The 17,129-nt window shown below is 42.5% G+C and overlaps 2 protein-coding genes across 2 annotated transcripts in view; one reads left to right on the plus strand and one right to left on the minus strand.

Annotated features, from left to right (window-relative positions):
- Positions 1-227: 227 nt before the first annotated feature.
- On the plus strand, positions 228-7,830 carry LOC109485721 (protein FAM188B2-like). The gene is made up of 13 exons (XM_019789385.1): positions 228-233; positions 293-412; positions 862-884; positions 1,000-1,104; positions 1,716-1,896; positions 2,418-2,483; positions 2,662-2,732; positions 3,197-3,263; positions 3,644-3,730; positions 4,662-4,751; positions 5,784-5,964; positions 6,679-6,760; positions 7,454-7,830. Exons 1-13 carry the CDS (start codon positions 228-230, stop codon positions 7,500-7,502), a joined length of 1,128 nt encoding a protein of 375 aa, XP_019644944.1. The 3' UTR covers positions 7,503-7,830.
- Positions 7,831-7,858: 28 nt separating this feature from the next.
- LOC109485722 (fibroblast growth factor receptor 1-A-like) overlaps positions 7,859-17,129 on the minus strand; it is a 25,862-nt gene continuing 16,591 nt past the window's right edge. Inside the window, exons 12-15 of the mRNA XM_019789386.1 lie at positions 16,455-16,730; positions 15,501-15,635; positions 14,377-14,605; positions 7,859-9,340 (exon numbers count right to left, since the gene is read on the minus strand). Of these exons, the coding sequence (XP_019644945.1) occupies positions 8,879-9,340; positions 14,377-14,605; positions 15,501-15,635; positions 16,455-16,730 (1,102 nt within the window). The 3' untranslated portion in view covers positions 7,859-8,878. The remainder of the gene's footprint in view (positions 9,341-14,376; positions 14,606-15,500; positions 15,636-16,454; positions 16,731-17,129) is intronic.

Below are 17,129 nucleotides of genomic sequence, written 5' to 3' on the forward strand. Positions count from 1 at the left end.
ATGCACGCACACACACACACAGACACACTCAAACACACACACACACACACACACACACACACACAAACAAACAGACAAGAAAAAACATACTCCACTCACCTACTATGGTGTAGTAGCAAAGTTAGAAGTATCTCCTAACATGAGTTAACTATCACCCACTTTATTGTGTATAAATTTCACAAAGTACATGCACAGATAAGTCCCAAACACCACTCCACTCCCTCAATATGTTAGTACAATTTGATAGTAAAAAAGACTCTAAACTCCTGCCCCATGCCCCCCTCCCCCCCAGGCTCTTCGTAAGCTGCTGTTTGGAACGGGAAACTACACCTTCAACATCGAGTGGAAGAGAACCAGGTTCACCTTCAGAGACGTCAAGTCCAACTTTCCCTACGGACTCTTCATGGAGAAGGTAACCTAAAGACTCAAAACAGAGAATTCCTGCTTCTTTGGAATGGTCTACAAAAATAACACAAAACATTGCCTATACTGGACCTATGGGCCTTTTTTTGTAAACTACACCGTACAAAGAATAATCTGTTATTATTGTTGTGAAACAATGAGCACATGTTTTATCAAACATTGAATAACCCAAAACCTTTTAGTTATAGAGTTATAAAGTTTAAAAGTTATAGAGTTTAAGCTTGTTCCAACACAAGGAAAGAACTCACCATAAATTTTCGGTTGATCTCATCAACCTTCGTCAGATGTGCGATGCAATCGCTGACTATCCCGAAGTCGGAAGCGTGATGACTTTCTTTCAGTTATTACAAATCATGGTTGGGATCTTTTGCCTATTGCATTGTTAGTACATTTTTTTCCTTAAGTTTAACTCATCTCATTTCTATTTCGTTTCTTCAGCTTGGTTCCAGGGGCATGACCATGTGTGTTCAGGCCTTACATACTTAAACATCTACTGTACAGTGTACAAAAGTCATGTATGTTTACAGCATAACATTGTACACGTATGTTTATCTATTGTTGCCCCCCCCCCCCCAGCCATGGTTCCAGAGGCATGACCATGTGTGTTCAGGCCTACATACTCAAACATCTACTCTACAAGGATGACTGTCTTTTGGAGGAGAAGGGAAATTCAAGCAACCTGTGAGTCATTGACATCTAAGTTATCAAATTTAAGTCTTTAAAACAGAAAAATATTGAGTCCCCAAGTCCAGACAAGTATATATAAGAAAGTAACGGTTACAAGACTTAGTGTGGATGCAATGGTACCTGTCCTTGGTGCTGACCTGCTGTTCTGTTACCACTAACTTTGATATAGATATAATTTTTATGTGTGAGTGTATGAAAAAGGACAAAAGGACAGTTATATAGCAGTTATATACCAGCTCTACTAATACAGATGCAGATACCCAATTAACTGAAGGCTATTATAAGGCTATTTTGGAGTGGCTGATGACAAAACAATAAAGATACAATACAAGGTGTCACAAGGCACATATAAGGCAATTGTAAAGTACAAGCCTTAGACACAAGTGTTATATATTTCTGCCTATCTGAACCCCCTCTATCCAAGTCTAAGTACTCATTTCCGTCTGAGTAAATAGAAGAAATTCAGAAAGTTTCATTCCTCAGGTTGGTGGAAAATTTAACATGGGGTTCCTTGAGGACTGGGGCAGTGGAAGGGCTACTATAAGCATTATGTAGTCAGGATGTGCCTGATTGAAGAAACTAATTTTTAATTTTCCCTCCATCAGGTTGGTGGAGAGATTCAACATTGGGTTTTTCGAGGACCAGCGTGAGGATGCATTAATACACGCGCTGGCAGACATCCTGTGGAAGGCAGGCGAGGGAAAGTACGCGGCAGTCACGATCGTCGGCGAGAAAATGTGCATCTCGCCTTCCCCTGAGCTGAGATTTGACAACTACACTGAGAAGGTGAGGACAATGTTTTTCTTCTTCCTCTTTATCTCCAAACACATATAAGGTCAATGACCTGGACCAGATGTATGTCACCATGGTAACAGGTGCTGTTTAACTGTTGCCTGTAGTGTTGGATTACATTGGTAGACATAGCATTAATACAAAACTTTAATTTATTTCTGTTAACAAGTAAACAGGTAAGGACAATTTTTTCCTGTGAAATTCAATATAATTGCAATTTATGACAATTGTACTCACAATTTCAAAAGGTTTATGCCAATACAGGCAACACTTTACTGTTAGTACTACGCTATTGATTAGCTTTTAAGCTTAAAAGTATCATTCAGAATACCAAATCAGATAGTGAATACAAATTGTCTAAATTGCGTAGAAAAGTCTATACTTTTGCCTTAAATCTAGACCTTTTTTTTCACAGATTTTAGGTTGCTGGCCAGAAATGTGGACTGTACAAAATTGTCTATATCAGCTGCACATGTATAATTAATAACTTTTTGATTCCTTTCATCCCTTCACAGATACTTATATACGAGTTTACTGACTTTGAAGCCCTCTTGAAGTTTCTAAGGAGGAATCTGGACCAGGTGGGAAAAAGCAAAGTCTTGTAGACTTTTATAACCAGACTTTTAGGCATGAAAGTAAAATAAAACTTAATGAAACTGTGAAATGTGAAAATAAAACCATCACAAACATTAGATTTTAAAGTGGTACATGTACATTACACTTAGTCTAGTACTAATCCTGGGTTTTCTCTGCCTATAGTTCCAGGGAGACTTCTCTCCAGGCGGTATCCTGATGGTCTACAGTGCAATGTTATCAAGGACTTTCCCCAAGTAAGGACCTTTCTTTCATAAACAATAGAGACATAGTGCAGAGACATAATGATTAAGTGCCTACACTATGAACTGAGTAAAGAGACTCTTTTTACACAACCAAGTCTTTTATTCAGCCAATGTTTCGATGACCGTCTGTCACCTTCCTCTGGGAAATTCTGACTGGTTCACATTGCATTGTGTAAAAAGAATCTCTTTACTCAGTGCCTTACCAACCTTATGAAACTATTCACAGATACACTATGAACCATTGTCACAAACTGTCTAGCACACTCTACATGTATCTAAGTCATTAAGCTGTATGCCCAGAATTTACATACAAGATGTAAAGTGACATTCAGTAGTAGGGTTCACATTCTATCCTGTCGAGTTGAATTTGTAGTTGAGAAGAACCAAGGAAATGAACTCTTGTTCACTTCATACACTCCTTTATTCAATTGATGAATTTGAATGTTCTGTTACAGGCTTGTAGCAGACATGGATGAACACAAAACTCCAACCATTCTGACAGCAGCGGAGGCCTGCACCACAGTAAGTACTGTTGTGTCAAAATGATTTCAATAGGTCAGTCTATCTGTATTCTGTACAGCCTGTATAATTTTGGATGCCCTTCGATGTTAACACACCAGCATGACAGGCATGTGGCATGGCAGCATCATATTACACTGAATGATCTGTCACACACAATCTTTGTACATTTAACTGTACACGTTGTTTAAAGCTTTCTGGTGGTGATGCCCAACTGCTCTTGGTGGCAGCAAGTTCCACTTTACAGTAGTTCTAGGCAAAAACAAATTCTGCACACCTTAATAATCCTGGGTTGATAACTCTTAAACGGTTTTGCTTTCAAGTACTCGTCTAGTACATGACTGGTTCTTGTCTAAAATGTTCTGTGAATCTGTTTCTTGCAGGCCCTGATCAACCTGTTCCTGACAGGCCGTGCCGTGTCGTATTTGTTCAACGGGAAAGTCGTGTACGACAAGAAGAAAAAACCTTTGGTGAGCACAGATCTTAAACAACTTCTCCAAACTTCTCCAGTCATGTCTGTAGATTTTTTTATGTATCCATCATGATACTTCTTTGAACACCAGTTAGTCAAGCAAATGGATTGGTTTTGAATTCCAAAACCCTTTCAGTTGCTTGAGTAACTGACAGTATGTTCTTCTGTGTATTTCTTTACCTGAATGCCTAACATCAGCATATCCATACTTGTTTTAGAACTTTATGCTTTGTGCATTTGACTATCTTTTCTGAGCTGTGTTCTCGTTACCTAGATGTCAGGTAACTTCATCAGCATATCCATAGTTTGTTTTAAAACATTATGCAATGTGCATTTGTCTATCTTTTCTATTTGCTGTGTACAGTATGTCAATATGATATAATATTGTACTTATCCATATGTATAGTATGCATGGTATTAATGATACTATGTGCTGACTTGCATGCTGCATCGTGGAAACTTGTGAACTTGCTTGGTAAGCTCAAGTCATTTCTAGCCATCGCTTTGTGTCTCAGTGTCCAGTATGAGGCTGTGGGAGTGACTATCATGAAAGTTCATCTGTGTTGGTAGTAATCATAGTAAATTGTTGAAACTTTATTCCAACACAAATGTGTCTGTAACCATAACTCTTGCGAGATCACGTTGTGAAGTGATTGGTCATTAATTGTCCTGATGAATCCTGAAAATTTGATGTTTTTGTAATCCTTGTGTTGGAATTAAGTTCAACATATTACTATGTGAGAGTGATGAAGAATTTTAGGTTGAAGCATTGCTATCATGATCCTTTGCCATGTCATTACAGCATGCCCCCATCTTTTTATGTCATTTTCTGCAAGTGCTGAATTTGTAGTTTAACTTCTGTTGTTCTGCACAACCTCTTCTTTCTGTATCATATTTTGCAAGTACTGAATTTGTATGTTTCCTCTCAGCCCTACCCTCTACTTGGACAGAAGGAGAGAGCAGAACTGGGATTTCTTTTCTGGGACAAGACAGAGTTCGAGGTGCAAGACAGAACTGAGGTGAGAGTCTCAGACCATTGTGGGGAAAAAACCTATGGACAAAACATAAATTAGTACAGACTAAAACTGTCTTACTTGTGTGCAGTCTTTAGGGGGGGAGTTATTTTGGAACATTATTGATAATTGTGTACTGTCCACATTTGTTCTTGTATAGCAGTTGATGCCATATGATGCACAGCTTATGTTTTATCTATGTATTCCTGCAGAGCACTTTGAAATATGCCTCAGTGCCAGAGGTGGTCCCTGAATAAATACTAAGTATTTAGGCCACACTGATTTAATCTTATGGATGGCATCTGCACATGCATTGATTTTTGCCTGTTTTCAAAAAAAATGTCCTCCGAGGCTCTGGCCTGAGGCACCAAGGCTGCCGACGCTCCACGGAACTCAAGAACACAACTACAGTGCCAACTCATATTTATGTATTTATTCATTTATTTACCGACTCATAAATGCCGCAATAGGCCAACATGCCCCGGCTTGTCGTTGCTACGTACTACCGCAAACAGGCTTTTAGCTGGAATTTTTTTGTTGGGTGTCCATTTTTTTTTATTGTATGCTATGCGCAGCAAAGATGTGCAGTGCGAGGGCTTTTGGGGGGCTTTTTTAAAATCCACAATGCTCTCAAGCACTACTTTTTGCATTTTGAGGTGCAAATTTTGAGGATTTTCAGTTTTTTCCTTCAGTAAACCATTATTTTTGTATTTATAGTAAGGCTGAAGGGAGGCATGTGTGCATGGCAGGGGTTGGGAGTGGAAAAAATAGGGAGTCTTTAGGGTGTCCTACCAAAAAGTAGGGCGTCCAATTTCTTAGTATTTTCAGTACAGGGCGTCCAAAAGACACCCTGGACACCCCCTAGCTAAAAGCCTGACCGCAAATTCACAATACTAGCTTGTATTCCTGTGGTTTGCCTAGCAGCATTATCTTATTGCTGGAATTTTTTTTCATTCACTGCATGGCACACACTAGTTTGGGGGTCATCAGAATGTGGCCTTGAGGTAAAATGAAATATCCTTTTCCCCCCCTGTGCAGGTTGGAAGCATGCTGAAGACACCCAAACTGCCCATCTGGCTGACGAGTGTGAACGACGTGTTCGGAGTTCTGTTCTGCACCGTTCCCGACCTGCTGTCTCACTGGCGCAAGGAGCATCGCTTCTGTCTGTTCTACTTCACGGGGCAGACTACACAGATACAGGGGACCAAGCTCACAATAGGTAACACTTAACACAACTATAGGTAACACTCACATACAGACTACACAGATACAGGGAACCAAACTCACTATAGGTATAACACTTACATACAGACTACACAGATACAGGGGACCAAGCTGACCATAGGTAACACTTAACACCACTATAGGTAACACTCACATGTAGACTACACAGATAAAGGGAACCAAACTCACTGTAGGTATAACACTTACATACAGACTACACAGATACAGGGGACTAAGCTAACCATAGGTATTTTAACTTTATAATGTGTGAATCTTTTGGGTACCCAAGGAAAACTGAATAGATTATCTTAAGCCAGTTTCAAGGCACTATCAGATTAGCTCACCATAGGTAAAATGGAGTTAGTAACCCACATACACCCTCTGAAATAGAATGGTTTGTTTTTAGCTAGTAGGTCTTAAAACTAGCCATAGGTTTGATATTTAAGAAAAGGTTGAATCTTTCTGGTAATCCTGCTCTTATCGATAACTCTGGTGTGTTCTTTAACAGGCACAAGGTGTGGCTCTCCTCAAGCATGAGACCTCAGCTTTACGTCCATTTCAAAAGGACATTCCTAGCCTTTCTCAGGAGCACAGCATTGGAGTCAGCTAGGGATTCAAACCCAGAACCTCTAGATTCGGAATCAACAACACTAACCACAAGATTTCCATGTCATCACTTATTTGTCATTAATGTCTCCGTCTTCCCCAGATAACCGGAGCGGCAGGGCAGACCCAGGAGGTGAGGAGGAGGAGCAGAAGATTCCTTCTCTCGAGCGCTGCATCCTCACGAAGTAAGACTTCTGTGGTCTAAGACATCTTAAAAACCATTTCTGTTGTTGAGTAAGGAGACTCTTTTTACACAACCAAGTCTTTTATTCAGCCGACGTTTAGGTGACCGTCTGTCACCTTCCTCAGGGCAATTCTGACTGGTTCACATTGCACTGCAACACAGGTGTCGGTGGGAATTGCCCTGAGGAAGGTGACAGACGATCACCAAAATGTCAGCTGAATAAAAGACTTGCTTGTGTAAAAAGAGTCTCTTTACTCAGTGTCTTACCAACCTGATGAAACTATTCATGCATTTCTGTTCATACAAATTGTAACGTTAGGTACTGGGTATTTGTAACCTTCATCTTGGAGGTTATGCTTTGACACAGTTTTTCCTAAACCTTGCCTGCAGTGGATGTTTGTAGAAGAGAAAATCAAATTATTTTCAAACGCATTATTCAAAACAACCTTATTATACCCAGAACTGTGCCCATCTAGCTCTATGCCTGAATATTGATCAGTGTTAGGATAAAGCATGGTTCTGGATGGTCTCTGCATAGATTTGCCCAGTTCTGGATAGTGTGGGTTATCTATAAGTATGCCTGAGCATGATTCTGGATACAGCTGCCTCTTGTGTTAAGGAAAATGTTGTTTATTTGCCTTAAAAATGAATAAATTGATATCAAATTATAAATGTCTTTTTTCCATCCCCACAGATGGCCAGATGCAGTAGTGAACTGGAACGGAACGTCACCGTTTGTATAAGCCACAGAGTATCACACTTAACTGTTGCACAAGGTTTTCCTCAGAAACTTAGAGCAGGGAAGAGCCATAGGCCTGGGGTTTAAGCAAAGTAACCGAAATTTGAAGGCTGACAAGGTGATGCTGGGATTGTAACATGGTGGCGAAGCATTTTAACATTGCTTAGGGGGAGGCTGAAGTCGAAAAGAGAAAGCATTTTGAAGTGTGGAAAAATTGATCGAAAATTAATGATTTCTTGCAGCTAATTTTTATTGTATAAACTAAAGAAATCGTAAAAATGGTGTCTAAAATTGCAGTTTTAAAGAATGATATTTCAGAAATGTATTGCTCAGAAATTAAGGTAAAAATCACAAAGCAAATCAGGATTAAAGTCAGTTTTATTCAATAAAGATAATTTATGATATATGCAGGAATGATACACAGTGAAACGTCAAAACTTATATAATATAAATAGATACAAAGGGGTGCTTTTTCCACAATAAACTAATTTTGTTACTATTTTGATAGCCATTTACTGCCCAAAATCTTTTAAAGAATAAATTATGAAAGTAATTTTATAAAATAGTAGATGCATTTGTATTATTTGTTGTCATCTTAACTGCGGTCTTTTGACTTGCAGTTGATGAAATAAACAATTTGTCAGAAATTTGAAAAAGACTTTGCATATATGCTGTATATGACTGTATATTTCTGTATATGACTTTAAATTCATCTAGATCTACAATTCGCTGCAATGCATTAACACTCCAGCTATTCTTCCTGTGGTCCTGTAGTAACTATGTGGAAGTGATCGTGAAGTTAACTCAAGAAACAGTTGAGCTATTTCCTCCACTGGTCGTGACAGATAACACAGACGCTGTGTACAGTATATAAAGTTTCACTGTACATGTACCATCTAGCTATTTTCGACAAACACAATGAACAGTGGATCTCGGCTTAACGTCCGTCCTGCCCATATACAGAGCTCAAATATACAATGTAAACATAATGCAGTTCACACTTTCGACAGTTATACGCCGTGAGCACGTAACCCGCTCGGTTCGTTCGATGTTTGCCGGTCACTGAGCTCTGAAGTCGATGTGATAGGTTTTCCGGCGAAAAATACGCTCGAATCTACGGGGCAAATTCTGCCGCCTGTCCAGCGATCAAGGAATACATGTACATAGTCTGTGTAACGCAAACTCTGCCGTCCGCGGCTTTAATTTCCCCTCCCCGCATTTCGGGGGCCGGCTGGATGTTGGTGGGCAGGCAACCGTAAAGCGATTTAATCAAGCTAATGACTACATATGTGTGGCCGAAGCCTGTCACTTGTGTGACTCTAGCTTTAGGACAGTTCATGCTGGGGGAGCGACAACAGCAGCAGTTAAGGCATCCCGGATTTAAAAGTATAGTGCTTCCGACTCAATAGAGTCTAAATCCACCACTTCTATCTGCTCTTCGTCCACGACCTTCCCGCTTCCCTGCCGCTGTTTTCTGTGGCTGTGTTTGGGCGGAACCTTGTAGTAAACGTAGGAATCCACCCCGATCTTGGCACGATCTTCCCGGGATCTCCCCGATCGCCGAGGATCAGCAAACCGGATCTCAGCAGCCGAGGAGTCAGATCTAGAGCTGTCCCGACTGTTTTCTCGAGATTTGTTCTTCCGGTTTGGAAACTTGTAGGAAACGCGGTCGCTGGTCAGAACCTGGTGCCGATCTGGTCCAGAACCTTCTGCTTTACCAACGGCGGCAGCATTCGCTTCAGTGAACCGCCTGACATCTTCAACAGGTCGAAGACTCTCAGTGCTACTTTCTTCAAGATCGTGTGATGCTTGGGACGTTTTTGGTGATTTTTGAGACGTTTCCTGCGAACGAATTAAGAAAGTGATTTTAATTAATAAAATGGTATAGATGCATTTGTATTATTGGGGATGTGTGGCGTAGCGGTAGCGTGTTCGGCTCGGAAGCAAGAAGTCCGGGGTTCGAACCCCACCCTGTCACCGATCTTGTGCCCTTGGGAAAGGCCCTTCATACAACTTTCCTCACTTTGCTCTGGGGAAGCCAGAGAAGTGTACTGATACTTTTATCAACTTCAGCAAGGAGCACCTAGATGTTGACTTGCAGCCCTCCGACATCGACATTGCCCATCGAATTGGTAGACCAAGGGATGGAACGCAGCCTATCATCGTGAAGTTTGCAAACTACGCCAAACGCAGTCAAGTCTACATGGCGAAGAAACAGCTCAAGGGGAAAAGAAATGCCATGAACAAGCCTTTTGTCATCAGGGAAAACCTGACAAAACGCAACCAGGAGCTACTCAATGCTGTCAGGAGACTACCGCAAGTGAGTAACGCGTGGACCAGGGATGGTAAGATCTTTGCCAAGGTCACCCGTGACGGCGGCACCCCTGAAACACGCCGGTTTAACTCCGAACATGACGTTCGTCTATTTGAGAACACGTCAGACTGATGTTGCTCGACTGTAATGAAATGACTTCGTATACATGCATCTAATTTCCCATTCTTGCCCATTGACTTGCCTCCTTGAACTTGTAAACATGATTAAAGTCACACCGATCGATTCTATTGGCTCTATTGTCTGATTACATTACTGCTTCCGCGGTGTGTTGAGAGCCTACTATGTTCCCCCGGTGTTGCGATCATGTTTTGTTGCTTTATGTTTTGTTATACCTTTTGTCTTTATATTTTCTTTATTGTGACATTATGATTGTTATTGTTTTTGATTTTGTATACTTCAACTGGCGCACCAAACAATACTTAGTTAAAACTACCCACGCATGCCTGACAGAGAGACATGTTCAGCCTTACCCTAGTAAAACCAAAGTCCATAAATAACAGGAAATTCTTGTCTCTCTGTCATGCAAACGTGAGAAGTCTTCCCGCCAATGATTATATCAAAAATTCATGAACTTGAGACTATTGCTATTGAGGAGGAGTACGATGTTATTGCTCTCTCCGAGACATGGTGCGACTCTACCATCCCGGATTCAGACATATCTCTGTCCTCGTACCAAATTCCAATGCGTCGAGACAGGAATCGCCATGGTGGAGGGGTCGCACTGTATGTTTCTAATTCTGTACCATGTAAACGGAGAATCGATCTGGAAAGGGACGAGTCTGAAGTAATCTGGTGTGAGGTGGATGTCGGTAGTTTGAAAGTTTTTGTTTGTTGTTGTTATAGACCACCAGGCCAGAATGCGGAAGAACGTACCTTACTCATGGAACACCTGCAACAATCAGTTGACCTAATTATGGCCAGTGGCCCACCTGAGAAAACGGCTATTATTCTGCTTGGCGATATGAATGCAAATTCAGACAACGCCGCTAGCATGATCAATAGATTTATATCCGACAACAACTTCGCACAGCTGATTTCAGAGCCCACCCGCATAACTGACACCACGTCATCCTTGCTTGATGTCTTAATTACAGACTCACCCAGTTTGTTCTCGGATTGAGGGACGAACCCGCCTTTGTCAAATTGTGACCATTCACTTACCTATGGAAAAATGGTCCTTAAAGTCCCTCGTATTGCAGCTTACAAACGTACTGTATTTGACTTTGGCAAAGCAGATTACGATGGACTGAATTCCAAACTTTCTGACATTGACTGGGGCTCTATCATTTCAGAGAGTATTCCTAACATAGATATTGCAACCGAAACATTCATGGAAACCCTTTCAAGAACAATCAGTCTGTTTGTCCCCAGCAAAGAAGTTACCGTACGCCCTCGAGATCAACCATGGATGACGTGTGAAATAAGACGTATGTTAAGGAAAAAGAGGCGATTGTACCGTAAATTCATAAGTACCAAAAACCCTGATCACTTCAACTCCTATAAAACTATCCGTAATATGTGTACAAAACTAATCAGGAAAGCGAAGTACAACCACCGGCTTAGCCTCTGTCTTGGTTTAGTAAATACATCCTCTAATCCTAAACACTGGTGGTCTGTTTCCAAAGAAATTTTCATGGGTAAGATTGATCGCACGTTACCACCTTTACTCGAAAACGGATGTACTGTTACGGACGACAAGACCAAGGCTAATGTCTTCAATCGCTACTTTGCATCTCAAACGCAACTCAACACATTGGGCGCCTCTCTTCCCTTGTTTACTCTTAGAACAGAGTCTGTTATTGACTCAATCGTCTGCTCTCCCCTTGATGTTTACAAAGTTTTGTGCGATATTAATGTTAACAAGGCCACAGGACCCGACGGCCTAGGAAATAGACTCTTAAAAAATGTTGCCCAGTCACTAGCCGCCCCTCTATCATCATTGTTTAACGTTTCACTACAGTACGGACATTTTCCAAAAATTTGGAAATGTTCGAATGTTGTGCCCGTGCACAAGAAAGGAGACAAGCAGATCAAGGAAAACTACAGACCCATATCCCTCCTATGCTGTGTGTCAAAGGTCTTTGAAAGAATAGTCCATAATCAACTGTCCTCATACTTCCACAGAAACAAGCTTCTCACTGACCGTAATGCCGGGTTCGCCTTGGGAGATTCCACCGTTAATTCATTGACCTATTTAGTCCACAAAATTCATCAAGCACTTGACCAAGGCCTCGAAACCCGTGCAGTTTTTCTTGACATATCTAAAGCTTTCGATAAGGTTTGGCATGGGGGATTAATCTTTAAGTTGCGACAACTAGGAGTTACTGGGTCTCTCTTATTATGGATTGAATCCTACCTGAGCGATCGTAAACAGCGGGTTGTTATAAACGGGATGTGCTCTGAATGGCTATCAATTGATGCAGGTGTTCCACAAGGGTCACTTCTCGGCCCATTGCTCTTTCTTGTTTTTATAAATGACCTTGTTGACAACCTACGAACAGATTCCCGTCTTTTTGCTGATGACACCGCACTGTTAGAGATAATCATGGATCCCGTTGTCTCAGCGAACAGACTGAATCATGATCTCAGTGTAGTGTCAGACTGGTCCGACCAGTGGCTTGTAACATTCAATCCCGGCAAAACAGAACTGATGACTTTTTCCTCTAAAAGAAGAAAGGTTCTTCACCCACCACTATACTTTAGAGGTGTACAGCTGACTGAAACCCCCTCTCACCAGCACCTTGGCTTACATCTCACCCCAAATTTATCATGGTCACTCCACGTGTCAACTCTGGTGACGAAAGCAATGAAGCGAGTTAACTTGTTGACAAGAATATCAAATTTTGTGCCACGGAAAACGCTTGAAATCTTGTACAAAGCCATGATACGTCCTTTACTTGAGTACGCCAATGTTGCCTGGTGTGGTGTTCTTATGAAGGATTCAGACCTCCTTGAGTCAGTCCAGGTGTCCGCTGCCCGGGCTTGCACAGGCGCAATGAGAGGGACGAATCACCACCGCATTCTATGTGACGTCGGTTGGGAAACACTTGCCAACAGACGCGAAAAGTTCATACTTGTTCACTTTTATAAAATGGCCAATGGCTTAGTTCCCAAATATCTACAAGACTTGGTTCCCCCACTTATCCGTGATTCCACCCCTTATGGCCTGCGTACTGACCAGAATTATCTCCCTCTTACCATCAGAACTGAAAAGTACAAAAAATCTTTCTTGCCTTCTGCTGTTTCCTCTCGGAACAAGTTACCCCAGACCGCCAAAGAATCCCCATCCATTCGTGCATTCAAAAATGAATTAGAGTCTTGCTTTGATAGCATGCCCAGACATCCCCACTACTCTCACGGCCACGGACACCATGTGACTCACCTTACCAGACTCAGGCTTGGTTTCAGCCAGCTGAACTACCACCTATTCCAGCATCACTGTATCAGTAGTCCCGAGTGCAAATGTGGGCATCCAAATGAGACACCAGAACACTATTTATTACACTGCAAATGTTATAATACTGAAAGGACCAAAATGTTGTTATCCATATCTTGCCTTCATCTTGAAAACATACTCCCTTCCGACCCACTCAACGTAAATGACGCCACATTATGTACTTTACTTCTTACAGGTAGCCCCAGCCTCCCCTACCCTACCAACTGCCGTATCTTTGATATTGTGTTTAACTATATCCACCACTCTGGAAGATTTGACCAATCTCAATAATGTTATGCTAGGTATTGGTGCGCCAGCCACTTTCATTTTATGTTAATGCTATACTTTATGTCATCTTTATGTTTACATTTGTATTATGTTTTATGAGCAGCGGATTTACATAAGCACAACAAGTGCTTCCTATCCAATGCTCAAAAATCCATGTGAATAAAATAAAATAAAATAAAATAAAATAAAACTTTCCTCACTTTAATCAGGTGAAAATCAGTACCTCGGACATCCCTCGGACAGGATGTTAAATGGAGGTCCTGTGTTTGGGGAGAGCCACACCCCACACACGTTAAAGACCCCACCACACCTTTCACACTAATGGAGATCCTAATAGACACTTGAGTGTCTATGAAGGTTAGACATCCAGGTAACACGATACGCCAAAAAGCAGTTACTCAAGCAACTGGATATGGTTTTGGAAACGGTCAGACGTTTCAGCTAGCATCCACTAGCTTTCTTCAGCGACTGAGAGACCAGAGGAGAAATGCAGGTTTAATTTAGCACAAACTATTGATTGATATTCAAATAAGTGGAAGTCCAAAAGGGGTCGTGTAGCGTAGCTGCAGAGTGCTCGACTCGGAACCAAGGGATCCCGAGTTCGAGTCCTGACATGCCACCGATCTTGTGCCCTTGGGAAAGGCACGACTTTCTTAATTTAAATCAGACCAAGGACATTATACACCCTTGATCAGACGAAAATGAGTATTGTATTGCCCCCTGTGTTGATGGCGGCATTAATATAAGTTGAAAAACACTTGAGTGTGCCGTCACCACGTCTTGTGAGTACATGTTGGAATATATAAAAAAAAGACATACTTGAGACGTTTCCGAGGTGCTGGACCCGTCTAGGCTGTGCTCGGAAGACGCGGGGCTGCCTGTGAAGATGCCGGAACTCTTCTCATCGTCTGAGGAAGCGGCTGAGGAGAGTTTAAGGTAGCTGACGTCGGCGTTTGCCTCCACCAGACGGTCCAGCTCCAGGTACAGCTGAGGGAACCCCGGGCGGCTGAACTCGTCCCACTGCCAACAACTTAGCATCATGTTGTACCTGCCGGTAGTCAACACATTCAAACGTTATAATTGAAGTATAACCCTTTGCCATGACTTATACAATGTTGATGAGGAAGCAGCAGTTTTAGTTGTAGGTAATGGAAAGACAAAATCTCAAGAAAAGACGCTGAGGCTGCACGATCGAATTCCCTTTAAACTTTATGACACTTTGTTCAAGCCCATGTGCCCTTCAGGTCTGTTTTCCTTTTACCTACAAGCAGTTTTAATTGTACATATATGTGTACAAACTAGGGCTGCGTACCTAAACGTAACATCAGGTACAGGTACAGGTACTGGTACAGAGGTTTAGGTACAGGTCCGGACCTGTACCTGTACCTGAACAATTTGACGCGGCAAAATACAGACACAACACAAAAGCAACAAAGGCCGCCAATATGGAGGGAAGGGAAAATGACTGACCTCTGACCTGATTTGAGTTTGTTGACCAATCACAACCCTGGATTAGCCACAGTCTCGTGATGTCTCGTGAGACTGAGGATCTCAAATCAATCGACGGTGTCTTTTCCAGTGCTAATTTTTCGTCTTTGTGGTAGGATTTACCTATCTTTAGTCATATACATGGTGTAAACTAGCTATTTCGGTATATACTCGTTACTTCATGATCCGGTATTTTGGACCTGTACCGAAACGATTTTTACGGTATTGGACCGGTACAGTGTACCGGTCCGCAGCCCTAGTACAAACATTGATGTGGCTCGTAATATTCATGTCCATCGCTACCTCATAATTTTGCATAATTTTGTTGAAAGAACTCTATGGGCTGGGTGCTGCGAGTCATTTATTGGCCAATGATATTGGAAAGCTAATGGAGCATAGTAGCCTGCTCTCTTTTTTATTACCTACTGTAACATTACACGAGAGTTTGTACGTACAGTTCCCATGGGCAGCCCTGCGGCCGCTGCTCCCGTCGTCCCCCGCGCAGCTCCTCCAGCAGGTTGGCGCCAAGAGTCGGGTAAGGAACGTCCCCTAGCGTCGCGATCTCGTACAGCACCACGCCGAACGACCAGCTGTGGCGGTGGAATATGTATTTGTTGACACCGTCAAAGCATAACACAACATTAACAAACAAACAAACAAATATTAATGTTCTTACATCTACTTGAGAGATGAGAGCTATCTGTATTAGTATAGCCGGTATAACCACCCTTCGGCGTAACACACCAGCTTCTGTATCTGTATAGCCGGTATAACCACCCTTCGGCGTAACACACCAGCTTCTGTATCTGTATAGCCGGTATAACCGCCCTTCGGCGTAACACACCAGCTTCTGTATCTGTATGACCGGTATAACCGCCCTTCGGCGTAACACACCAGCTTCGCAGGCATGCGGCGTGGCGGCAGCTAGCTATATCACACCGAACGACTTAATTGTTACACTCAATCTTTGCACATTTGATTGCAGGAGTTGTTTAAAGCTTTCTAGTGATGGCGCCCCTACTGTGCTTGGTGGCAGCAAGCAGCACATCAATTCTTGGTTGATAACTCTTTGCAAGAGTCTAGCGTCTCTCCCACAGGACTGTAACTCTCATTAGTATTCCAGAACATTGACGGCTAGGACAGGATTCGAACCCACGACCGTTTGGTTCAGAATCGAGTTATGTCTATTCAATGGCAACTTGTACCTATGTGGATTTCTTTTGCTTCTATCCATATGAGCCGGATTTAGAAGTTTGTGGTTTGCAATGGGACCCTTATTAGCGCTATATTTTTTTTCACGAGAGGCGTTGAACAGGGCGTCCCAACCGAGCAAAGTCGTGGACTAAAGTTCCTGCATGTGTGACAGGGACTTTAGTTGTTTGTATGTTATGTTAAACCCAGGTACTCACACGTCGCTCTTGCTGGTGTACCTTCCCTCCCGCAGCAGCCTCTCCGGCGCCATCCACCTCACCGGGATCTTCTGCTCCGCGTCCTGCCGCTGGTAGCCTCGCTCGTAGACGTCTGTGGCCAGCCCGAAGTCTGCGATCTTCACCACCAGGTCCTCTCCTACCAGCACGTTCCGGGCCGCCAGGTCACCGTGCACGTAACCGGCCTCAGATATAACAACCTGGGACAAATACAAATGGATTGTTGTACCCAGAACCGTGCCTATAACAGTTAATGGCCTGATCCTAACCCTGAATGGTTAGGGTTAGGATCAGGCACGTTTCTGGATAGTCTCTATTGTACTCAGAATCGTGCCTATCTAGTTCTATGCCTGCCTGGGTTAGGGTTAGGATTAGGCACGGTTCTGGATAGTCTCAGATCTATCCAAGAACGTAGAGTTGCCCCAGGCACGGTGCTGGATATACGCGTGGAGTATCCAGGACCTCGTCAGATCATAGTTCTGGGAAAGCACTGTTCTATATACGCGTGGACTATCCAGAACCGTGCCTGAGCATAGTTCTGGATAAAGCACGGTTCTGGCTACACCTTGACTATCCAGAACCGTGCATGAGCATAGTTCTGGAAAAGCACTGTTCTGTATACGCGTGGACTATCCAGAACCGTGCCTGAGCATAGTT

This window comes from Branchiostoma belcheri, unplaced genomic scaffold (genome assembly GCF_001625305.1).
Source record: "Branchiostoma belcheri isolate BF01 breed outbred unplaced genomic scaffold, Haploidv18h27 scaffold78, whole genome shotgun sequence".
In the NCBI taxonomy this organism is placed as follows: Eukaryota; Metazoa; Chordata; class Leptocardii; order Amphioxiformes; family Branchiostomatidae; genus Branchiostoma; species Branchiostoma belcheri.

Excerpts from the sequence above, each read along its gene's own strand:
- LOC109485721 (XM_019789385.1), top strand. Across the intron at positions 3,264-3,643 it reads CAGCGGAGGCCTGCACCACA|GCCCTGATCAACCTGTTCCT; the intron begins GTAAGTACTGTT and ends TGTTTCTTGCAG. Across the intron at positions 6,761-7,453 it reads GAGCGCTGCATCCTCACGAA|ATGGCCAGATGCAGTAGTGA; the intron begins GTAAGACTTCTG and ends CCATCCCCACAG.